The sequence below is a fragment of the Armigeres subalbatus genome, chromosome 3, assembly GCF_024139115.2.
Source record: "Armigeres subalbatus isolate Guangzhou_Male chromosome 3, GZ_Asu_2, whole genome shotgun sequence".
Taxonomy (NCBI): domain Eukaryota; kingdom Metazoa; phylum Arthropoda; class Insecta; order Diptera; family Culicidae; genus Armigeres; species Armigeres subalbatus.
Window position 1 is genome coordinate 206,630,404 of NC_085141.1, and position 24,815 is coordinate 206,655,218.

At 41.1% G+C, this 24,815-nt stretch overlaps 2 protein-coding genes across 3 annotated transcripts; one reads left to right on the forward strand and one right to left on the reverse strand.

Annotated features, from left to right (window-relative positions):
• Positions 1–1,497: 1,497 nt before the first annotated feature.
• On the reverse strand, positions 1,498–24,049 carry LOC134227555 (1-phosphatidylinositol 4,5-bisphosphate phosphodiesterase gamma-1). The gene is made up of 14 exons (XM_062709130.1): positions 23,324–24,049; positions 22,987–23,188; positions 22,423–22,925; positions 20,960–21,660; positions 14,441–14,698; positions 14,256–14,370; positions 14,015–14,196; positions 3,901–4,084; positions 3,790–3,846; positions 3,494–3,728; positions 2,677–3,435; positions 2,154–2,293; positions 1,983–2,093; positions 1,498–1,923 (listed from the first exon to the last, which is right to left on the reverse strand). The coding sequence occupies exons 1-14, from the start codon at positions 23,468–23,470 to the stop codon at positions 1,891–1,893; spliced, it is 3,627 nt and encodes a 1,208-aa protein (XP_062565114.1). The 5' UTR covers positions 23,471–24,049; the 3' UTR covers positions 1,498–1,890.
• LOC134227557 (uncharacterized) lies at positions 14,707–19,944 on the forward strand. 2 transcript variants are annotated; one of them, XM_062709131.1, is made up of 2 exons: positions 14,707–19,792; positions 19,852–19,944. In XM_062709131.1, the coding sequence occupies exon 1, from the start codon at positions 18,421–18,423 to the stop codon at positions 19,360–19,362; it is 942 nt and encodes a 313-aa protein (XP_062565115.1). In that variant the 5' UTR covers positions 14,707–18,420; the 3' UTR covers positions 19,363–19,792; positions 19,852–19,944. The 2 variants fall into 2 exon arrangements, with proteins under 2 accessions (XP_062565115.1, XP_062565116.1); XM_062709132.1 differs by having other exon boundaries at positions 14,707–19,600; positions 19,648–19,921.
• Positions 24,050–24,815: the final 766 nt, after the last annotated feature.

Sequence of the window (24,815 nt, forward strand, 5' to 3'; positions counted from 1 at the left end):
AAAACGTACGTACTTTGGACTCTGCAAAATGCTCCGATCGAATAGAGTTCGCCGTCATACCAAACTGACTACAGTCAAACCTCCATGAGTCGATGTTCTATGACTCGATATAGACTCATGGAAGCAAATTTTGCCATATTAAAAAATATGGTCCCTTCAAACAGCTTTCCAATGATTTTATATTCCACATCTCGATATTTCCATGAGTCGTTGGTCCCTTCAATATCTACAAAACGCTTATTAGACCGGTAGTTCTCTACGGACACGAGACCTGGACGATGCTCGTGGAGGACCAACGCGCACTGGGAGTTTTCGAAAGGAAAGTGCTACGTATCATCTATGGTGAGGTGCAGATGGCGGACGGTACGTGCAGGAGGCGAATGAACCACGAGTTGCATCAGCTGATGGGAGAACCATCCATCGTTCATACCGCGAAAATCGGAAGACTGCGGTGGGCCGGGCACGTAGCCAGAATGTCGGACAGTAATCCGGTGAAAATGGTTCTCGACAACGATCCGACGGGAACAATAAGGCGAGGTGCACAGCGGGCAAGGTGGATCGATCAGGTGGAGGACGATTTGCGGACCCTCCGCAGACTGCGTGGTTGGCGAAGTGCAGCCATGGACCGAACTGAATGGAGAAGGCTTTTATGTATTGCACAGGCCACTCTGGCCTTAGTCTGGTAATAAAAAAAACTCAAATATACATTCGTAAAAAAACCTGAGTTTAAAGAAGAATTTCCGCGTGAACAACAGACCGAGTAAAACAGCGTTCGACTACACCAAAACGCGATATGCTTCTTGAATATTCATACCAGTGTTCACTGTTCATGTAACATACTATTTTTCGAGGTGAATTCGATTTAGGAAACTGGTAGTCTCTTGTCTTTCAATTTGAAAACTTTTCTTTTTCCAGAAAAGATACAGTAAAAATGGTTCCTGGACAGTACTGTTACTCTTGGCATTGAAGCCCAGATCTTCCGGTACTTGAAGTTTCTTGGTAATCAATCCTTTGGCTACACAGAAAAGTAACTCGTAGTCGGAACGCACATTGCGCACCAGAGAAAGTTCCTGCACCGGTATAGCTTTCTTAAATCCTGCTTGAGTTGAAGCATTGGCAAGTGCGCTGTACTGGGACCAAAATTTAGTGGAAAATTTTGTCGCAGGTATAGAAGGTAGCGTGTGTCCTATCTACAAACAGGGCGATAAACCTGATTGTAACAACTATTGCGTAATGTGATGTTGCTGAACGCCACAAAAAAAAACTTTAGCAACACATCATGACTTTGTATCGGTGGTCACGCAATCAAGATGGTTGAAGAATTCGTGTATTGGGCTCGCTGGTAGCAGGAAATCGTACGTACGTTGGGCTTGACAAGAAGTCGATCTAATAGTTAAGAGACTTCGCTGCAGGTTTTGGTCATCGAGAAGTCTATGTTTTTGAACGATATGGGTTAGTTGGTGCGGTGATATATCACAGTGAAATAAACCAACATACTTTTATTTTTGGATAAATCTATTATTCAAAACACTTAATTTTCATAAATACATCATTCAGACAGTACAGTGGTATAGACATTCAATATTCCTTTTCAACATTTATAAAACAAGACAACATTAACACTCTCCAGTATGTATAACTACGTCGTTCAAAAATTCATACATTCGTCAGTAATAAAAACTGTATCAACAGCCTACTTAAAAAAGTTCCAGTTAGACTAATTAGGCACTTTTAAACATGTGTTCGTTTAGGTTTTGTTGCGTTTAGAATGCGGGATCAATAAATAATACTTGCCATATGAAGTCTTCATAATTACCAGTGAATTACCATTTCACCATTATTATATGCATAGTAATCGACAGATAAAATTATCGTAAATTGACTACGATCTTAGCTTAGTAAACTCAACCTATAGTTGGCATTCTGCAGAGAGCGGAGGTTACGATTTCATAAAAAATAACGATTATTCACGCATCACTTACCTGTTCTTGCGTACGGATGCTGATGTGAACCAGCAAAGTTGCCAGTTCCAATTCTTCGCTGTATTTGTTTCTCAATGGAACACTTCGATACCCAGTGCGGAGTGCGTTTACCTATTGGCAGAATCACTAGCATTATTTCCTTGATTATTGTGATAAGGAGCAGTAACTTACGGGAAAGACTGCTTGTCCAATAAAGTTGGGCTCACCAAACATGTCTTCGTCTTGAACCTCGAACCGCAGCATGGCAAAGTGTGGATTGGCAACACGGAACTCGCAAATTTCATTCCAAATCGGATTAAAGCCATTGTCAGCTATAAGAGAGAATATACGGGTACATTACCCACAGCGACCAGCTATTTGACCTATTGTAAGCCCCATTTTGTATAGATTGTCTAAAATACTATTGAAGTGTGATTTGAGCTTACTGACTAAGATTATTATCCCAGTGAGGTTCAATTAAATGAAGGAATTTTATTGCCTTCTTAATCTTTAAGTAATTAATAATAGCCTTATTTTGACAAAAGTGATGAGGCCTTTCTTAATCCACTACTGTGCCTTAAGGTTACAAAAAAAGACCAGACTGACTGGGTTTGATTTCCAATTTGGTCTAGGAATTTTTCCGACTTGCCATTGCTTAGAATATTAGCCGACGTTGCTATCAATCTTATGCTAATCAACCTCTAAACATACTAACCTACAGCTCTAGTTCGATGCTTCACAGCGGTGTCGAACGTTGCACCGATCAAGTCGATTTCCACTAAAGGACTGGTGATGTTTCGACCCCCTTTGCAAAGGTGCCTTGCGCCGATAATCCTTATGTTGATCACTTTTTCTTCCACACCGATCAAGGTGTTCGGATCGTTTGGGTCAAACTCATCGCGAAACATAAAGTCCGGTTTCAGAATGTATCCACATGCACCGTTGTCTCGAAATTTGGCCTGATTCAATTGCATTGGCTTATCAGCAGTCTGAAAATTCAGCGCAATCATTTGAGATCCCGTGTTCCACAATGGGACTGGATTATAGTTGGATGAATCCAGCCGTTGGCCTTTCGGATAAACTCGACTAATTTGGTTGCGATGATATCGTACAAACAACCTTGACTCTTGTTGCAGAAAATACTTCTCTGCTTTTGTCTCTGGAAAACTGGACATCTCGTAGAATAACCAGCCACTGTTTTTGAACGGAATACTTCGGCAATAAATTATCATATCGGACATCTCTTTCGCTACCCGGGAATTACGTTCCATTTTTCTACGTTCATTTTCTAAAGCGCTAGCGTTTTGAGCAGCTTCCTTGATTGCGCACATCCATTCGATAGCTTGGGATTGGGTTTGCACTCCGACTTCAAAGACGTTCTGCATTGAAGGGTTCTGTATGCGTAAAACTCGTTCCAATTCCGGTATAGGACCATACGTCAAATCTACGACTGCCCCGTGAACATCCAGAGATCCTGAATCAGATAATTGAGTCAGATCATTAAACAGTGAATCAAACTATGTTCGCCATACCTTTTTGAAGACTTCCCAGCATCAAGCAGTCACTACCGCTATCATCGCTATTACTATCGCAGGTGCTGATCTCTTGAACGTAGTTCGCAGGAAAATAGTGCTGCTTTTTGCCGCCATAATCCCCGGTCCACCAAAGTTCATTGCTTTTCTTAACGTTACTGATGATGGCATGCTTACAAAAAGATAATTCGTCATCCCGTTGAGCTTTGTAATCGTAAAGAGCTTTGACTGTGATCTGAAAATTAGACGGTGGTTATAGTCATTATATCCTAAAACTATATATTCGGTAAAGTTACTTTCTCGTTCATGCAAGAAGGATCCATATAACTGTATGCTCCGTTGTCTTCAGGTCCCTAAAATTAATAGCTATAATATGGATATTCAATAGCACAACACCTACTACTAACATTCATCGTATTAATACGTTTCAGCATATCTTTTGGAATCGGGTGCGTTAGCTTGACCTTTTTGTAGAGCGTATGCTTCATGTAGAAATTGACCAGATCTATCAGGCTCTCGAAATCCATACCACCCACTCCATACAATCGTCCTTCGACTTTGATCCGACAATGTTTGATCTTTTTATGGGCCCTGAAAACAAATGCAGGCATTTTAGTTCAACTCATGGATAGAAACGATATGCGGAGGTTTTACGGGACTGTCAATGAAACGCGGCATAGAATTGCATTAGTTCCCACCATGTTCAATGACCGAGAGGTGAATATGCTGACAGACAAGACTATGGTGGCAGCAGGTGGAAGGAGAACTTCGAAGATTTGTTGAACGGTGAAAACGAAGGTGTATCACGGAGCAGGAAGGACTTAGTCAGTGACAGTCAAGTTATGGGATCACCAACGTTGGATGAGGTAAACAAGGCTCTAAATGAGCTGAAAAATAGTAAAGCTGCTAGGAAGGGCAAGATCTCGGTCGTGTTTCTTAAACTTGGAAGTGAGTAGCTGCATCAATCGATCAACCACATTATGCAGAAAATATGGAAGGATGAACTGCCTACCAGCTGGTTGGATGGCATCATATGATCGATCTTTAAGAAAGGGCCCAGACTAGTGTGTGACAATTACAGAGGGATCCTCCTTCTGAACTCGGCGTACTAAATTCTGTTGCGTATTCTGTTTAACAGACTAAGGCCGCTTCTTCGTAGGCGAATACCAGGTAGGTTTTTGTGGGGGCCGATCAACGACGGATCCTATTTTTTGCCTGCGGATGATCCTTGATAAATTCCGGTAGTATACCTTGCAGATTCACCATCTGTTCATTGATTTCAAAGCAGCGTATGACTCAGTGAAAAAAATGAGCTATGGCATATAATGCTTGAACATGGATTTCCGGCGAAACTAATTAGACTGATACGTGCAACGGTTGATGGCTCAAAATCAAGTATTCGGATTGCAGACGAAGAATCAACTTCGTTGGGGGTACGCCGTTTGGCATAAAGCCGTTTGGCATAAAGTCGTTTGGCATAACATAATTTGGCATAATAGCCGTTTGGCAGAATGGTCGTTTGGCATAATTGATTAAAAATAATATATACTCAGAAAAATTACAATTCTTCCAGAATAGTTTTTATTGGCATTTATATAAGTTTTATTTTCAATATGATTTTCCCTTCATTTGCACATGGGCATAGACCATTTCTCAGAACGTATTATTCCCTAAAAAGTGAAATTAAAGTAATTCTATTTTATTGAATTTTTGTTCGTATAATTTTGTTTTAAATCAAACGGTTGCTCGAGGTAAGGCGAAACACGTAATATGGCCTTTCTTTTAAATCACGCGTTTGCTCGGTGCAATGCGAAAGGGAAGCCTATTTCTTCTTTTAAATCATGCAATAGCTCGGAATAATGCAAAAGAGTTGATGATGCCTTCTTTTAAAGACCGCATTTGCTCTGTGCAATGCAAAAAGGGAGGTCATTCCTTCTTTTATATTACGTGATTGCTCGGAATAATGCAAAAGAGTTGATGATGCCTTCTATAAAAGCATGGGCCTTCTTTATTGTTAATATCAAAAAGTCTATGTTGAAGTCCAGCTTTAAGATGCGTAAAGAATATGATTATTAAAAATAAGAACACTTTCATTGCGTTATGCCAAACGACTATTATGCCAAATGACCATTATGCCAAACGACTTTATGCCAAACGGTTTTATGCCAAATGACTTTATGCCAAACGGGGTAGCCCCACTTCGTTTGTGATCTTAGATGAATTGAAGCAGGGTGATGCACTTTTTAATCTATTGTTCAATATTGCACTCGAGGGCACGATTAAGAGATCTGGCGTGCATAGGAACGGTACAATCATCACACAGTCGCATATCCTTCTAGACTTTGCGGACGACTTCGATCTCATAAAAAGAAGTAGTGAAGGCTTTTGTCCCACTGAAAAGAGAGAGACGGCGAGGATAGGCTTAACCATTAGCTCTACACAGACAAAGTACATGGTTGCGGATGATGAAGAAAGACAGAACCTTAAAATATCCGCAACTTGGGGATTATTATTTTTTTATTTAAATAGTTATTTAGTTCAATAATTACTAAGAATTAAAATATTTGAGAAAAAAATATCTTATGAAATAGAAATAAAAATGCAAACCTTTATTACAAGTTACACAAACAAGACGAACTTCGCTTTAAACTATGGGCATATGATCTGAAAAATTGTTTTAAAATGTCCATAAACTCAAGTTAACAAGAAAATTTAGGTTCCAGCAGCGGAAAAGCTGCGATTCCGCCTTCCAGAGCAGTTACTTGGCGCGAAAGATTGGCTTGCTACGAAAATTCTGTGTGGCAGGTTAATTGTTCCAGCATGGAAGTGTATTTGAACGAGTTGATGAGTACGAGTCACAAGCTCGCATCTGTAGACTTTAAGGTGGACGATTTATGGCTTAGGACGATTATCATACTACTTCGATAAAAGCCACAATTTTACAGCACGTAAAATTTGATCGCGGCCCGATCAGCAACAATACGGAAGTGTTTCTTCTTCTTTTTCGTTGGCATTACATCCTTCACTGGGACATTGCCACCTCGCAGCTTAGTGTTCATTAAGCACTTCCACAATTATTAACTGCGAGGTTTCTAAGCCAAGTTACCATTTCTGCCTCCGTATATCATGAGGCTAACACGATGATACTTTATGCCCAGGGAAGTCGAGACAATATCCAATCCGAAAATTGTCTAGACCGGCACCGGGAATCGAACCCAGCCACCCTCAGCATGGTCTTGCTTTGTAGCCGCGCATCTTACCGCACGGCTAAGGAGGGCCCCACGGAAGGTGCATTGTACAGCAAAACGGGCAGAAAGAAGTTTCAAGAGTAAAAATAGCAATAAGAAGGAGAAGCTCTGCTCTAACTGTAAGAAACCGAAGCATTTTGCAGTGTCCTCAAGCAAAGAAGCCATCGAAGAAAATAAGCAAGCCGAAAGGATTATATAGCATTTTTGCTATCAATGTAATGTTAAAACCCATTAATGGTATTTCCGGATCCAACCACTCATTGTCGCGGTTGCCATGGATCGGTGAAAGCCATGTGTAAGCGAGGGCATAAGGTGTTGTTCACGCGATGTCTGGAACGAGAGCGGTAAGATTGACGTTACCGGAGTTGAAGCAGGTAGCAGATTTGTAGCATAAGCAAATGAGCAAATTGAACGAAACAATCTTGATGGGGCTTAAGCAAATGACTGATGGGATTGACTACAAGAATGAAGCACTCGCCGATTGCGCATCTTATCTTGAAAGCAACCAGGCACGTTTACCATTTCCTACCAGTGTTTCAAGGGCAGAAAATTTATTAGAATTGGTGCACTCCGACCGGTTTAAAAAAAGGGTACATGAAAATCTGTAATCAGAGAAGGTTTTTCCACTCAGGCGTTGTGGGGATGGGTTATGGGTATGTCAATAACTCTTTTCCGACCCCAAAAACCAAAACCCTTTTCACCAGCTTTTCACTAGTCCGGATCCGGACACTTCCGAAATGTCATCATTTAAATAAAGGGAGTCGATTCTTTGTCACATTTGTGTTCGCAAGGAATTTGAAGTGTTCTGAAGGCAAGGATTTGAAGCGTTCCAAAAATTCAAAAATACGGTTGAAAATCGGTATGAAGCTGAAAGTTCTGCGTACGGATAACGTTACAGAGTATGTTAACAAGGTTTTTTGTCTGTTTATGGAGCCAGAGGGCATCCGGCATCAAACTTCGGTTCTCTCTTGACTTCATGGGTCGCTCCTTTGGAGGAGAGTACAAGTGGAACAGTGATCATCCGACATCCCGTGGCGATAAGGATCCTTCGAAAAATTCCGTAAGACATATGGTACTGCAGTTTAACGAAGACCTTCCAGTTGTCAAAGTCCGTTTCTGTGGTAGTTTTTCAGTTAGCGTGGTAAACGACTGCTTACCCCCGTAATATAATCGACCATTTCTTTTTACCTGTCCCCTTCTGGGTAACATGAACGCGCACGGGAAAGGTCAGTTCCTCGGAGACTCATTCCAGAAACGCCAGTTTCTAACAACTGAGAGGCGATTCGGGTGCAATTAGTGTGACCATATGAAGTTTACAAAAACGAGGACAATAAACTATAATCTTGACGAAAAAGGCGTAGATTTGGTCAGGAAAAGAGGTCATGAGAAGGTCAAATACAAAAATTCCCCGATTTTGACCCATAAGCGAAACTCACATCCATTTTGATTCGACTATGTCTCTAATTTGAGAATCTCGGTCCTCATTCAGTAGCCGCAAAGTTGCGCAGGCCGACGGAGGTCCTTCGAAGCTTAGTTGGCTAAAAGCACCAGTTTAGCGTACTGAGGGCCGCGGGTTCGAATCCCATCGAAGGAAAGTAGTTACCCCCAATACATTTTTTAAATCATAACCTTTCACATAATATACATAATCACATCGGGTAGGCCCGCCTTTTCGAAGCGGCGAGGCCCGGATAATACATTTTAGGTAGACTTGATTTGTATGTGGGGATGACAGGCTTACTTCCCCGCATATCGCCAGGCTCGGTTCAACTCTAAAGCTGACAATATGACGTCCCAAAAACCCCAAGGTGCATGGGGACTGTCCCTACTTCGTTAAGGTAGCGCGTGGGCTGTTTCGGCAGTAGAGCGAGTGATCTGTTTGTGCCAAGGTACGAGTGCACAAGCAGATCACTCGCTTGTAACCGCTATTGTCACCTCGAGGCATAGCAGAAGTGTGGACTGCGCATGCTGAGGCAGGAGTTTTGTAGCGTAGTATCATTGATTGGTCTCTACATACCGCTATTGACACTTCGAAGCATGTCGATGGAGTGCGTGTTAGGGTGAGCAGCCAAATAAGACTAACATGGGGCGAGTGACATTTGGAGAAGCTACTTGGGCGGCAGGGTGATAGTGGGTTGAATCCATACACCCACAGTGAGGCACAAGTGGAACACAGAAAGTGTCCCTACAATGGTAGAGTAGCGCGTGGTCTGCTTCTACAGAAGAGTGAGTGATCGGCTTGTGCTGAGGAAGGAGTGTCGTAGCTAAAGTTTGTGTATAGACTATACACATGCTGAAGTAGCTTATGGAACTACTTGTGCTTCATTCCAAACTACATGTGCATTGAATCGACTAGATGAAGATGAAAATCATCGGTACCCCCTAGGATCTCGAATTTTATCTAAACGAACGTACGTAGATGATACTCCTAGAGGTGGTGATGAATTGGGAGATATGGTGGCGGGCAAAATACAACTACGTATATATTGTTGTTGTCTGGTTTCTCCTTTACTTTGTGTTTCGGAGGAGAAGATAACGATGGGCTGTGGTTTCTTCTGTGTTAAAATCCAAGTTGTTTCATTTATGATGCAAAGTTAAGTTCTGTTTGCACCTTCTCACGTGTAGAGGAAAAATGTATGTTGCTCACATTATTTGTACCTATAGTCTCAAAGACTGTCCACCTAGAGCTGGTGCACGACCTTTCTGCCCAGGCTTGCATAAATGCAATCAAACTATTTATTGCCCGACGTTGAAGATGACTATCTTTATATTGTGACAATGCAACTGCTTTTTGAGTAGCAGATCGTGAATCAAAGAATAAGCTTCCACCACATTCCCGCTTGTTCTCCGCATTTTGACGATCTTTTGGGGGGAATAAAGTCCTTTAAATTTCATTTCAAGAGAAGTATTAATAGGCTCAAACGAAACCACGAAATGAGACACGCGTCCATGATTTTCGGAAACGATAGACACACGTTCATCACTTGCATCAACGACCAAAATGGCACAAAGAGGTGCATCATTGTACGACCTCATGATTCCAAATGAAACGTGGCTAGATAGTATTACTGAATCTAGAATGTTTGACGAGTGGTATATTATGTATCGATGTGACCGAAACGCGTTCACTAGTAGGAAAAAACGAGCTGAGGGAGTGCTTATTGCCGCGCCATCAATAATCGGTTTAGGGTCCAAATTAATGCCGTTTGGCCGAATGTCGTTTGGCCGAATAGTTGAAATACGTTTCCTTACGAAGTGAGAAATGAGTAGTGAGAAACAAGAAAGAAAAAGGAAGAAGGAAGAAAGAAGAAGGAAGAAGGAAGAAGAAACAAGGTAAATGGAAGAAGGAAGAAAGAAGAAAGAAGAAGAAAGAACGAAGAAGGAAGAAAAAAGAAAGAAGAAGAAAGAAGGAAGAAGGAATAATGAAGAAGAAAGAAGGAAGAATGAAGAGGGACGAAGGAAGAAAACAGAAAGAAAAAGGAAGAAGGAAGAAAGAAAAAGTAAGAAGAAGGAAGAAGGAAGAAGGGAGAAGGAAAAAAGAAGACGAAGGAAAGAAAAAGGAAGAAAGAAGAAGGAATAATTAAGAAGGAAGAAAGAAAAATAAAGAAGGAAGAAGAAAGAAGGAAGAAGGAACAAGAAAAAAAGAAAAAGAATGAAGAATAAAGAAGGAATAAGAAAAAATTAAAAAGAAAGAAGGAAGAAGGAACAAAAACGAAGGGAGAAGGAATTAGAAAGAAAAGAGAAGAAAGAAGAAAGAAAGAATAAAGAAAGAAGAAGGGATAAGGAAGAAGGAAGGACGAAGCAGGAAGAAGGAAGAAAGAAGAAGGAAGAAGAAAGAAGGAAGAAAGAAGGAGGAAGAGGAGGAGAAGTAAGAAGTAAGAAAGAAGAAGGATGATAGAGGATGGAAAAAAGAAGAAAGAAGAAGGAAAAAGAACGAAAGAAGAAAGAATAAGGAGGAAGGAAGAAGGAAGAAAGAAGAAGGACCATTTGTAAACTGAGGTCAAATTTTCAAACCATCTGTATTGTAACGAGCTCTGGTTCCTCTTTATCCCGATCATGAACAATCTTCTTAGGCGGCATGTACTCATCTGGGTTTGAGCAAATCAATGATGATGAAACTTACGCTGGCAACACGCTCGATCTTGTCCTCGTCAACCAACCATTATTAAGTGGTCTTTTCAGTCTGAATGAAGTTGTCGATTTATTAATACCAGCTGATTCGGATCTTTTTCTATGGCTCTACATTCCAAAAGGAACTTGGCCTGCTGTTCAACAACAATTTCTACAGTTTTTAATAGAAAGCTTTCTATGTCCGCCAATGCATGAGTATGTATCTTGAGTGGCAAGTAAAATGGATACATTATGCCCAGGGAGTCAAGAATGCTATAAAACAACAAAAAAAAAACGATTATTTAAATCTACGTTTGACAGAAAACGGAGCACAAATGATGGATCATAGAGTAGAAAATTTCTCCCAAATTCTCCATCACGTTTTCGTCGTTAATACACCCTCGCAACGTCCTCATATGAGATCAAGCAGTGAATTCATAAACCTCAAGGGGAAGCGGAATGCAGCTCACCGTACATATCGCACCCAGCGATCAGCGTCAAGCAAAAATGCCTATAAAATCTGCAGTTATCTTTACAAATCGTTGAATAACAAGCTCTATCGATGTGTCCTACGGAAGGCTGTAACACATAAGGCTGGACTCAAAAGGCTGAACGTATCAGAAGGCTGAACGTATCAGAAGGCTGAAATGTATCTAAAGGCTGAAATTGATGGGATGACATGAATCCCACGTTGAGTGGTTGTATAATGAACAAGGAATGTAAAATAACAACAATGCCAATGACAACAACATTATCCTCTCTTGTAAATGTTGGGACAAACTCAACTCGCAATAAGCATTTGCCCCAAACTGCAACAGAATAGGACAATGATCGCCTGCCACGCATTTTGAGAAGTAGTCGGTTTCCGATGATGTTTTTGGTTAAATTAGTATCAGTTATCATAGATTAGACATAAACTTAACCATCTGTTGACATGATTTGCGTTTTACTTCTGAAATATACAAGTTATCGCAGTTTGAAAAGTTAACAACAATTGCCTCTCCATGTTTGTTGCAAATAAAATGGAACGCAACAATATCTTTATCCTCTGCAGATGGGGACAAAGAGTTATCGCTATTCTCTTTTGTCGCTTGTTTTTTTTGCATTTTTCAGCGACAATTACATTCCTTGATAATGAATAAAGAATAAAAGATAAAGAATGAGCTTGAGCTTGAGCTTGATTGACTGCTCGTAGTTGCTACTCCATTATGACCAGATCAGCTGTTCTTGCACAGGGAACCAACAGATGTTTGCTTGGGACTAGCACACATCTTCAATGTACAAGTACTGGTGATCTCATTTGTTAGGTCATACTGGCGCCTGCCACGTCAGAATGCAAGTCAATGTAGGGAAGGGGCAGGAAATGATGATGCAATCACTCGCCCACTGCAAGCCGAATATACCTCTGCACTTGCCAAGAGTTCATGTGGAATTTGTTGGAATTTCTGGGTTAGGTTGGAGAGGCAGAGGTCCGTCTTGGTTAACGAGCTGCCAATGTGATAGATAGGAGAAGGTAACTGATGGAATTTCTAATTGGATGTAGGAAACGAGCTCTATAGTCCATTTCCAATTCTAGCAGATTACTGTTAGAATACTCAAGTTGAAGGTATAGGAATAGTAATGGAAACGGTATGGAAGTCCATTTCCAGTTCTAGCGATTGCTAGAACATGAGAAATAAAGAGAAAGATACAAAGTAGGAGAATGGAACGGACCTGGGATTTAACCCACGACCTCCTGCGTATGAGGCAGAAGCAGTAGCCATATGACTACCAAGCCCGCTAGAATAAAAGATAAAGAATGAAGAGAAAAAAGTTAATAATAAAGAATATAAAGAATAAAGTAAAGTGAAATAGAGATTAAAGAACAAAGAAAGAAGGAAGAAGAAAGAACATAAAAAGAACAAAAAAGGAAAAAAATTGAAGAAGTGAGAAGGAAAATATGAGAAAGATCGAAGAAAGAACATAGAAGAAGGACGAATAAAATGTAAGAAGAAAGATGGAAGAAAGAAAGATGAGAGAAAAAGGAACAAGGAGAAAGAAAGACAAGAAATAAGGGAAAAATGGGAGAAAGAAAAAAGAAAAAAAGCACAAGAACAAAAAGAAGAAGGAAGGAAGAAGAAAAAAAGATGGAAGATTGAAGAAAGAACATAGAAAACGAGACGAGCCAGCCTTGGGCTGAAAGTCTCCTTAATAAAGATATAAAAAACACAGAAAAGGGAAGAAAGAAAAAGTAGGAAGAAAGATGGAAGAAGAAATTAATATGAAAAAAGAATGAACAAGGAAGAAAAAAACACAAGAAGGAAATAAGGAGAAAGATGGAAGAATGAAGACAGAAGAAAAAAAGGAGAAGGTAGGACGGATAATGAAGAACGGAACAAAGGAGAAAGTAGGACGGATAATGAAGAACGAATAAGGAAGATAGAAGGAAGAAAGAAAAGAGAGATTGGAAAAGGAAAAAAAAGAAGAAGAAATTAGGAAAAGGAAGAAGGCAGAAAGGAAAAAGAAAGAAAGGAAGAAGAAAACAAGGAAAAGGAAGAGTAGGAATGCAGAAAGGAAGAATGGACAAGGAAGAAAAAGATAAAAGAAATGAAGACAGAAGAAAACAGAAAAGAAAGAAGACAGAAAAAAAGAATAAACGAACAAGATAGAAGGAAGATGTAAATAGGAACAAGGAAGGAGGAAAGAAGAAGGAAGAACTATGGAGGAAGATCTAAGAAGAAGGGAGACGGAAGTAGAAAGAAAGAAGAAGAGCAAAGAATAAAGAATGAAAAACAAGGAATTAATCTTGGCAAAAACCAAATACAAGAACCAAGAACAATATAGTCTTGGTCCTTTCTTTCTTTCTTGTGCTGTACAGACAAAAATATTAGAATCCATATAAACATTGAAATACAACAAGGTGTCGCAAAAAGGTTCCGGTTCATTTTAGTTTGTGCCCCTATTAACGTCAAATATGAATTCTTCTATTAAAATCGGTTTCTCACGATCTTTCACCTTTCGAATTTCAGCCGTATGTAAGATTTTTACTTTTTCAGCCTTATGTGAGAGTCCCCTATCGCCGTTACGCAAGAAAAATTGAACACAATCTAAAGCGTAAAAAGTGAAGCGTGTCCGCCACTCATCTCACAATCAACAAATAAGTTTAGTTTTTAAATCGCCATACCTGAATGAAATCACAAACGCATTGGGTCCTTTATCACTGGGTCTGACTAGGAATGCTCCGTCGGTTTGTATCTGATGCAAAATGATTTCCGACTGTTCACGTGTTGTATTGTGGTGATACCATTCTTTACTCTCATGCTTATTCGGCTGCGGAACCGGTTCTTTCAGCGTAATATAAAATTCCTGCAAGAAAATATATTAGTTTAAATTACATACAAAAATAGGCAAAACGTTTTCCTTACAGAGCTTCGCAGAGGGTTCTGACGGTAATGAATTATTAAACTGTACAAGCTATCAAACAAATTATTCTCCATCAAGTAGTATTTTGTTACACCTTTGTCCTGCTTCAACTTAATCCTGAAATAAAAACAAATAATTTATTTTCCTTTAACCAACAACGTTACAAGCAATAATGCCAAAAGCACACCTGCAATGATTAGGCTTTCCTTGACGCCAAAATGACAAGCAATAGTCGCCGACAAATGTGACACTCTCGCGCACGAGGAACGTTCCATCACCAAGATGAGCGTACTGGCGTAGAAGACTTTCGGCTTCCTCCCGACCACCGGACAGTTTTCCGTGGAACCAATTCTCTCCGAAGTGTAACTCATCGTTCGTTACGCTTTCCTTAGGTCTCGAGAAGTTATTCTCAAACTCGTCATCACGCACATCTTCCCGTTCCGTTCTGCATGAAATTATGTACAATGATGGATATAAGGGTTTCATAAATCAAACAGAAAAACGAAAAAAAAAACTGAAAGCGGAGATGATTACAAGAAATGTAAATAGTGAATGAAAAAATCCCAAACTAATGCACTTAGTAGTGATACTGCCTTTCTCGTAATTAGCCAAAAGCAAGGCACCAAATTTTGCTGTTCGACAAATCATTTTCTTTATAACTTTTGAACGCATGGATCAACGGATACAAATAGTCACGAAAGAATCGATTTAAGAAATACATAAATTTTAGAAAATGAGTTTCAATCTGTTGCACAAACGCACACGCACAAACACAGGGAAATAATGAGACAATATTATCAGGGGAATGACGGCTTTGGCAGGATTTGTTCTATTATTGTCAGGGGGGTTTTCTATAACTAATTATGCTCAAATTTGGCCTAAACATTCTTTGCAAATCAGAGAATATTGTGGCCAAATTTCATGGCGGAGGATACCCGCCTGCACCCCAGAATCAAACTTTATCGACACCGCTTGTGAGTGCACAAATGCCGAGTTTTGGTTGTCAAACAACGTGGGTGAATAATAGCTTTCTTAGTACAACTATAGTACCATAGTACCATATGCTTCAGTACCATATGTTCCGGCAGCATCTATCCATCCAAGTGTTCCTCCGATCGGAATGCAGCAACAACAACACTCAGCTGCGCCAGCTCGAAGTGGTCCATCCGGTGAACAATTAGCTGCCAGACAAGTAATACCAAAGAAGTTGCCAATCTTTTCTGGGGGTCATCAGGACTGGCCGTTATTCTACAGTTCGTTCCTTAACTCGACCGAAGCTTGCGGTAACAGCGACGCAGAGAGCTTGGCAAGACTACAGCGTTGTTTGAAGGAGAATGCGTTGGAAACAGTTAAGAGCAGATTGCTGATGCCCCAGTCGGTGCCCTTCGTGATCCAGACTCTACAGAGACTCTATGGTCGACAGAAATCCTAATGCATTCACTCTTTCAAAAGTTGCGTGCAGTTCCCTCCCCGAAAACGGACAATCTTCAACCGCAGATCACTTTCGGTCTAGCGGTACAAAATGTTGTGGACCATATGTCTACAAGAGCAGGGGCCCATATACTAATTTGACCACCTTCAGTCGGAGCTAGTTATAATGGCCTCTGATGTAACGCTTCCCCTGGATACACTTAGTGTGAATTCGAAAACCCAGAAAGGGGGAAAAGGTAAGCCGAAACTGTTTATTCACACAGAGGACCTACCGGAGTGTAAACCACAATTCGTCGAAAGGAATTTAACTTCAGACGAGCCGGTACTGAAAATATGTGTGTATTGTGCCAAGGCAAACCATGAAATCGCTCATTGCAAGTAATTCAAGTCGCTTGATGTCGACGATAGATGGAAAGCAGTGAAGCAGAAGAATCTGTGTAGGAGTTGTCTGGTTCCCCATCGAGAATGGCCATGCCGCACAAAGAAAGAGTGCGGGATAAACGGGTGCAGAATACATCATCACAGTCTACTACATTCATCATGGGTATCATGGGACAAACTGACAGAAAACTTCGCAACGAATCAGCCTTGTGATCGAAGGAGCGGAGAAGAAGTTCAAGCTAAACAACGTTAGGACAGTGCAACAGTTGTGTTTACCCACTCAGACGATGGACTACGAAGATCTAAGACGCGTATACCATCACTTGAAAGGTCTACCGATACGCAGCTATACCGATGCATCTCCAGGGATCATCATCGGTATAGAACACGTCCAGCTCCTTACTGGTCAACAAGTACGTGAAGGAGGAGATAATGAACCAGTTGCGATGAAAGCACGCCTCGGTTGGTGCATCTTCGGGAAGAACTCCGATAACGGTGCCACAGTAAAACAATTGAACCTACAGGTGGCCGCGCAGACAAGGGATCGTGAACTGCATCAGTGGATGTAACAATTCTTCACAGTTGAAGAATCAAGCGTAACCGTGGTACCAGAAGCAGCGGAAGACAAACGTGCACGGCAATGAAAAGTACAACACGGCGCGTAGAGGGCGACTTTGAAACGGAACTACGGGAAGTACGACCACTTTTGCTTCCCTGACAGTTACCCAATGGCACTACGAAGGCTAAAAGCGTTGGAGAAACGACTGATTAAGGAGCCGGTTCTCGAAGCTAAAGTGAAGGATCAGGTTGCAGAGTATGAGAGGAAGGGATATGCTCATCGTATTACGCCAGAGGAGCTACAAGTCACAGATTCAAGCAAGGTATGGTACCTACCCCTAGGCGTGGTGCAGAATCCTAAGAAGCCGGACAAACTGTGACTCATATGGGATGCTAGATCACAGGTTGGAGAGATATCGTTCAATGATATGCTGCTAAAAGGCCCGGATCTTCTGGTGGCTCTGATGTCCGTGCTACTACGTTTTCGACAGAAGAACATCGCCATTGTAGGGGATATTAAGGAGATGTTTCACCAGATCCGCATACGGGAAGAAGATAAGCAATCTCAACAATTCATATTTCGACAGCATCCAGAATCGGCACCACAGATCTTCGTAATGGATGTTGCAACCTTCGGTGCAATTTGCTCACCAAGTTTAGCGCAGTTTGTTACGAGTAAAAATGCCCAAGAGTTCGCTGACACCTTCCCCCGGGCAGCGAAGGCCATCACGGACAACCATTACGTGGACGATATCCTGGACAGCGTAGACACAGAAGCGGAAGCCATCGCGTTGATCAACGAGGTGAAACATATGCATTCCCAAGCTGGCTTCGAAATTCGTAGTTTCTGCTCCAACTCAGCAGAAGTTGTGATCAATACCGGCGGGTCGGAAGCATCATGTACATGAATCTGGAGAAATCGCTGGGATCAGAGCGCGTGCTTGGTTTGATTTGGAGACCTACTGAGGACGTCTTTACCTTCGATCTGAGCAATTTGAAGGATGAAATAAAGGAATTGATTGAAAGCACAAAAACACCTACTAAACGACAAGTCCTACGCACTGTAATGTCTGTTCGATCCACTGGGACTGATTGCCCACTTCGTAGTACACGGCAAAATTCTCATGCAGCAGATCTGGAGAAGCGGAACGGATTGGGATGAGCCCATCTCGGAAGAACTGCTGGAGAAATGGTTATCTTGGTGTGAATACATGCAGCGGCTAGACCCGGCCCCGCTGTTTCTTCAAAGGGGTGAACAGCTCCGATTTGAAAGATGTCGAGGCCCATTTATTCGTGGCTTGTAGCCTTCGGTACGGGAATAACGGTAACCCCAAGTGTGCCCTGGTAGCCGCAAACACGAAAGTTGCTCCACTGAAACCACTTTCCGTACCTCGCCTGGAGCTTCAAGCAGCGATGCTCGGAAAAAGATTGAAGGACTCTGTGTTGCGATCCCTGGATATCCGAGTAACCGAGCGCTTTATTGGACAGACTCGTCTACTGTGCTCAGCTGGTTACCGTCTGATAGTCGACGCTACCATCAATTTGTGGCGTGTGGGGGAGATCCTCACTTCAACTAGTTTGGATGAATGGCACTACGTGCCATCTAAATTAAACAATGCCGACACTGCCACGAAATGGAAAGACGGACCTAGCTTCGATCCGACGAACACTTGGTTCACCGCACCGGAATTCCTACGTGAGGCGCGAGATCAGTGGCCGTTACAACCTGCGCTGAATAGAACAGAAGCTTAACTACGATTCGTATTTCTGTTTCATGGTACCGTATCTGAACCACTGATGGACGTTTCCAGATTCTCCAACTGGCATCGCTTACTTAGGGCAGCGGCATATATACTTCGGGCAGTGCAAAGATTCAAGGGTAAAAAGGCCTTACAAACGACCTTCCTAGTGAAAAAAGAGCTTGTGGAAGCAGAAATGTTGATATGGCGACAGGTACAAGCTGAATCATATCCAGACGAGTGCACAATTCTATGGCGTAACTTAACAGAACCTTCAAAGGCAATAACGATCCCTAAGTCCAGTCCTCTATATCGGCTATCAGCCTTCATAGATGAGTCCGGCGTTGTCCGGATGAACAGCAGAATCGCTGCACAGCCAACTGTGTCCTACAATACAAAGTATCCGATCCTGCTACCCAGAAAGCATCCTGCTGTTTACCTTCTGACGGAAAGCTATCATCGACGATACCAGCATGGGAATGGAGAATCCGTATGTAATAAGATGCGTCAACGGTTCCATGTGCCAGGACTACGAGTTCTGATCCGCCGGGTATCAAAGCAGTGTTTAACCTGTCGTGTTAAGAAAGGTGTACCTCATCCTCATATGATGGCTGCTCTACCGGAAACTCGTGTAACAGGAACGATCAAACCATTTACACACACTGGGGTTGACTATTTCGGACCGATACTGGTTAAACAAGGAAGATGCTTGGTCAAACGGTGGGTAGCGTTATTCACATGCCTCACGGTGCGCGCTGTACACCTGGAGATAGTTCACAGTCTCTCTACCCAGTCATGCGTAATGGCCATAAGACGGTGTGTGGCTCGTCGTGGCTTTCCGGAAACGTTCTATAGCGACAACGGAACGAACTTCCTAGGGGCGAGCAATCTTCTTGCGAAACAGATCCAGGACACCCATGAGAACTATGCGGTAGCATTCACCAACACCAATACAAGCTGGATTTTCAACCCGCCGTTCAACCCGTACCTATCAAAGTAGCATAGACATCAACGCGAGAAATGACAGGCAACATGACATTGAAACTTCAACTGTCAAATCCGGCATACCTTCAACGTGGCAAGAAGACACAGTGCAATTATTAGTTGGATCTACCTAGAGAAAATAGTTTCTAAACCTAAATTACTATTATAATTAGTTAAAATTCCTACCTAAATTAGTTTCTATCAATTGAAATATTCTAATGAAATCAAGTTTAGCCGATAATTGGGAAACTAAGGTAAATGCTCTAGCTTTAACATGCGAAAAACTATGTAGAATCGATAGTTTACAGATACTTACGCTAATAGTACGGGATTGAAAGGTGTTAAACTACAATTTGTTAACTATATACAACTTAACCTAGGACATGCAAAGAAAACAAAAACAAAGGATTAGTTTGGACACAGTCGGAGAAGAAGAAAACGAAAATGTAAGATTTCTAAATTAAACTATGAACTATAAAATTGAACATCTAAAATATAATTTCAGCTAAGAAGCTGCTGTTAGCTGCTATCTAGACGTGTTTCACTCCTTGTCCAAACACCAAATTGACCTTATGCCAAATGGCTCCAGAATCATTGATTTTTGTTTTTGCCTTTCTCGTAAAACTAAGTTGTACCGAAAGGCTATTATTTTACTCCAAATTCGAACTTCTATCCCGGAGACCCATAGTGTTATATACCATTCGACTCAGCTCGATGAGCTGAACAAATGTCTGTCTGTCCGTGTGTAAGTGTGTGTGTGTGTGTGTATGTGTGCGTGTGTGTGCACAAAATGCCATAAAAAACATTAGCCAAATTTTCACATAGAAACTCTTAACCGATTTTCTCGCAACAAGTTGCATCCGACAGAGACTAAAACGCTGTTGATCACTATTGAATTTCATAATAATTGCAAATTGCAAAAAATAGATAATATTAAAATAGTGATGAGACATAGTCACATAGAACAATAATGTGTTATGAAAAATGCCTTGCATCTATGAATATTTAATCCGTGCCTTCCCATTAAGAGTTTCATCGCACTATAAAGATGCTCGTGTTGCACGCATTTAGGCGTAAGTATACTCTTCGTTCAGTTTCATAGTACTATGAAATTGTCCGAAAGTCAAAATTCGAACATAGGAAATTCGAGAAACTTTTGGCAGCGCCATCTGTCGTCTACTAGTGTAAATTTTCTATCATAACATTAGACGGTGTAACTGTTTTGCCTTTCTTGTACATCATCGAGGTGTAAGCGTAAAGGCTATATTTATTATCTTTTTGTGCGAGAAAGGCACTATCACCGTTAGGTGGATTAATCTGGGTTTTATGTCTTACGGTCGTTAAGTTATTTGGAATACCTATATGATAGCCATCGTATACTAAATACAAGAAAGACAAAAATAAAAATGTATAGAAACTATACTGCCGTTATACGCATATTTGTCCCATATTTGCTGGGATTTCCTATATACATGGGACAGTTATGCGTATTACGGCAGTATAACACTGCGAAATTGTTCTCCGTCGAATATCTTAAAATTTATATTCAGACACATGATACATGAGAGCTGACAATGAAAATGTGATTTGCAATCAAACGCACACCTACTTACTTTTGGCTATCTGTATAAAACAATTTGTTTTGTGTCAAAACAAAGAAATGTGGATTCCAAACTTTGTCGACTGGATCTTCTAGGAAAAGTATGCCATTCTTCATGGTGTTCCGAATATCTAATTCAGTCTCGTCGGCCCGCACTAAAGTACCATCGTTGGGCACAGCTCCATCCTCCACTTTTCCACCATTTTCCGGAAGCTTTTTGTGTTTCAAAATAATTTTTCTCCGTAGCTGGTGCGGTGAAGGCAGTTGCATTTCATTCTTTTCCACCTGCTGCGTCAGAAGCATATCACCAAACACCTCCTGCATTGCGTAAGCCATCTTTCTCTGCTGGGCTAGGGAGCAGTTCTGTTCGATCGACAGAATCACTGGGTACTCGGAGGTAACAAAGGCGTGCTCTTTTATTGTCTTGATAACATCCTGAAATTTTATTTTCGTTGTAAACGTGTGTCCATGGAAGATCAGCGGCATGTTATCGGGACCGTCCCAGCAGTCCAATTCTATGCAGCGACATCCCATGCGCAGGGCTCGGGCGTACGCCTCTACGGAAGATTCGCTCGAGAACTGATCCCCCGTAAGATATGTATTGTGCGATGAAGAAATCCAATAGTGAGAAAGTGGACGGTTCATGTCTTGGTAAACATTATTACATTCACTATTCCAAACCTCGTTTCGTCTTGAAAATAAGAAATCTATGAACTGAAAAGCAAACAAAAAGAAGATACGTTAGCATACAGTTTCTCTCATTATTACGTACACCTCTTCTTAATGAATATATTTCAAAATTATAACGAGAAATACATTTTCTTCTAGGTTTGGCTTGATTTATTTCAAAAATCGTTTCATACTGCAATTTATGCAGGTGTATGCCAAAAAAAAGTTGTGATTGTCAATGATAATTGATAAGTATGAAAAAATAGCGACAAATTAGCATTCCATTTACCAATTCAAAGATTAACAAATATTGGCTATACTGTGGTTATTATGACAAAATGCAAAACAAAGCAATATTGGCTGGAGAATGGTTAACCCTAATTATACACTACTCTACATACATCTCTGTTGGATTACAGCGGGAAGCAAATCGATTAAAACAACAAAGCTGATAGTCTCATATCAGGCAATATGCTTGAGTAGATCGTAAATTAGCACCGATTTCACACCACGCAGATAAATGAAGGGCACTCTACTCCGTGCGTTATTTTTTGCAGTCATTTTTTATGCTTGTTTGCTGGAAGCGACTACACGCCTGATACGTTTTGTATAGCGCTTGTCGTTTACTGCTTGTTGTACGATAGATAACAACAGCACATGCATCGCCCACGGAGGGCAGCTAACTAATAAAATTATCACATTATGCTTGGTACTCTGCGATTTTTTTGTGTTTTAATTTGACCGGCTTTAAAACAATATCGTATTTAGCTATATCAAATTTAGTTGTTTTTTTTTTGTTTTGCTTACCTCCTGAATCTTCAGATACGGTTCCTGCACGTCACGAATCGGGTCTTGAACGTACTCCCGAATGAAATTAGATGTATCTTTGTCGCTGTGTCCGAGCGAGTCGTTTTGCATCTCCAACAGGAACTTTTGAAACTCTTTAAGTGTCACGGTGTGTCCATTCTTTGAGTATGACATAGAACCGTCGAAATAGTCGTTGACAGTGTTAGGAGATGTCATGAGTTTCTGGTAAAGTCGACTAAAGTCGTCAAATCCAAGCTCATTTCGCCGTCTGCCATCCACTTCATGAAAAACTTCGTTCAGTTTGGCGGTAGTTATTTTACAATTGACCTTTGGCAGGAAAGATTTGACCTCCTTCAATGCTACAGTTTCACGTGGGTTCTCCATGGCGTAGAATTCCTTCCGAAGCCATCGTTCGACTTGTAGCCAGTAGGGAGCATCTATTGTGTCGGCTACCATGCATTTTAGTCCTTTTATCCACATGTCACATTCTTTCTCCGATAGGGCTGCAATTGATAATAAAGTTAAAAAGTGCTACATCACGATATCATTAAAAAATACACATACCCACGACTGAAAGGGAACGTAGTTTGAACTCGCTTCCGTAAAACACCACGAAGCACTTCCGGAGTTCGATCTTCTTTGTCTCTTCAGGCCATTTTTCGAAATCTTTCGACGTTTTGCCGAGCCGTACTTCCTTCACTTCTCGCAACTCCAAAGCCTCCTCAAAGTTGGCTCTATTATTTTGCGAAGGAGAAGACCACGTTACCTGTTAGAAAGAAAAAAAGAAAACAAAATCCAATGAAACACATCAACGCTTCACGGCACAGGGGGAATAAATTAGCGGAAGCATAGAATTTATTACATGCTTCGCCTTTCACCCGCGCCCAATGCACTCACTCACCTGTCGTGTTTCTCTTCGAAGCATCAGCGTTTTCTTTTCAGGCTTCCGCCGAGGGTAGAATTTTTGGATTAACGTTCCCCGTTCCAGACTACAGATGATCTGCTCCATCTCGCCTAGCCCTGGCAAGTTAACGCTGCTGAAACTCATCTGGACTGTAAATTCTTCACCAAATCAACCAATTTCCAGCACAGCTGGGGGAAAAGTATCATGCAAACAATATGTGATTTGCGTAGGTTTTTGCACTTGAACAGCTCATCCACGAATAATTAATAACTGCCCGGTTGTGCGTTGCTTCCCGTAGCTCAGTCGAACAAAACTGCCGCCCTTGCTCCACACCACTGCTGTTGAGGGAGGACCGGACACAAAAATACTAAAGTGAACCTTTGTGTGCCCAAACCAAATGAACAAAAACAACACGAACTTTTTCTTCGTTTCGAGTTCATTCGCGACTAACTTCGTGTTGCTTCGTACCGGAACTTCGGAAAAAGTGAAAATAAATTCCATATACTTGGATTCCGGAAACACAGAAAGTGGTGTGGAAAATTACAGCAACAATGGATTTTCCATGTTTTTCTTCGGCGCCACTCGACACAATGTTTTTCTACCACAGAAAGTAAAAATAAGGATAACTTTCCCTACTAAAACTGAAGAACAACCAACAGCAAGCTGATAAAATACATGCTAAACGAAGCGCAGACCACGGGATGTACGACAAAAATGCAAACAAGACAAAAAAACGCCTTCGGATATCTATACGTCAAATGACGTTTAATTAAAACTTGAAAAGGCCCATCGTGGGGGTATTCGTGATGTCGAAGTCACAATCTCAAACCAACTCTTTCAAACGAAAAATAAATTGAATAAGGTAATTTTTACTTAACTTAATGTAGCTTCTCATTTTTCTCGCATTTAACATTTTCATAATTCATTTCATAATTCGATGAAGAATCGATTCCCTGTTATCCATAGTAGTGTATTCATCTTGCACTGCACTTTGGTCCGGGATACAGTTTATAAGGGCCGATGTCCACGCAGCGGTTTTTTATGCACGCCGCGTTCACGCAAGATAGCATAATGGAGTAATGCACACGTAAACGATCAACGATCAGGCTTATACAGTGATCATTGAGCTTTAAGCCCAAAACGCAATATAACGGAAACGGCAAATTTGACAGAGAATAGCTGCACCCACTGCGTCGAGCATTCCGACCAATGTATTATGCATCTCGAGATAAAATAGAATACTGCGGCTTCCTGCTGGTTGCTTCTCAGGTAATCGCAACGGTCACTAAACACGAGTTAGTATGATGGTGTTATAGTAAGAACTCAAGCCCTATCATCTGTTTTGTTTTCATTTCGTACTTTTATCAGCTGGCTGAAACAGACTCTGTTGAATTTTATTATTTATAAATGTTATTTTTTTTTCTTGTTTTATGAATTATGAGGGAAATCAGATGTTTCTTCTGTCAATTGTTCAATTTAAAAAATGATT

Bases quoted from the DNA above. Each gene is read 5' to 3' on its own strand.
- LOC134227555 (XM_062709130.1), bottom strand. From the start codon at position 23,470: ATGAGTTTCAGCAGCGTTAACTTGCCAGGGCTAGGCGAGATGGAGCAG. The intron at 3,847-3,900 runs GTTAGTAGTAGG...TATTAATTTTAG, and splicing joins AACGTATTAATACGATGAAT to GGACCTGAAGACAACGGAGC. The intron at 2,294-2,676 runs GTTAGTATGTTT...TCTCTCTTATAG, and splicing joins GCATCGAACTAGAGCTGTAG to CTGACAATGGCTTTAATCCG.
- LOC134227557 (XM_062709131.1), top strand. From the start codon at position 18,421: ATGGACGTTTCCAGATTCTCCAACTGGCATCGCTTACTTAGGGCAGCG.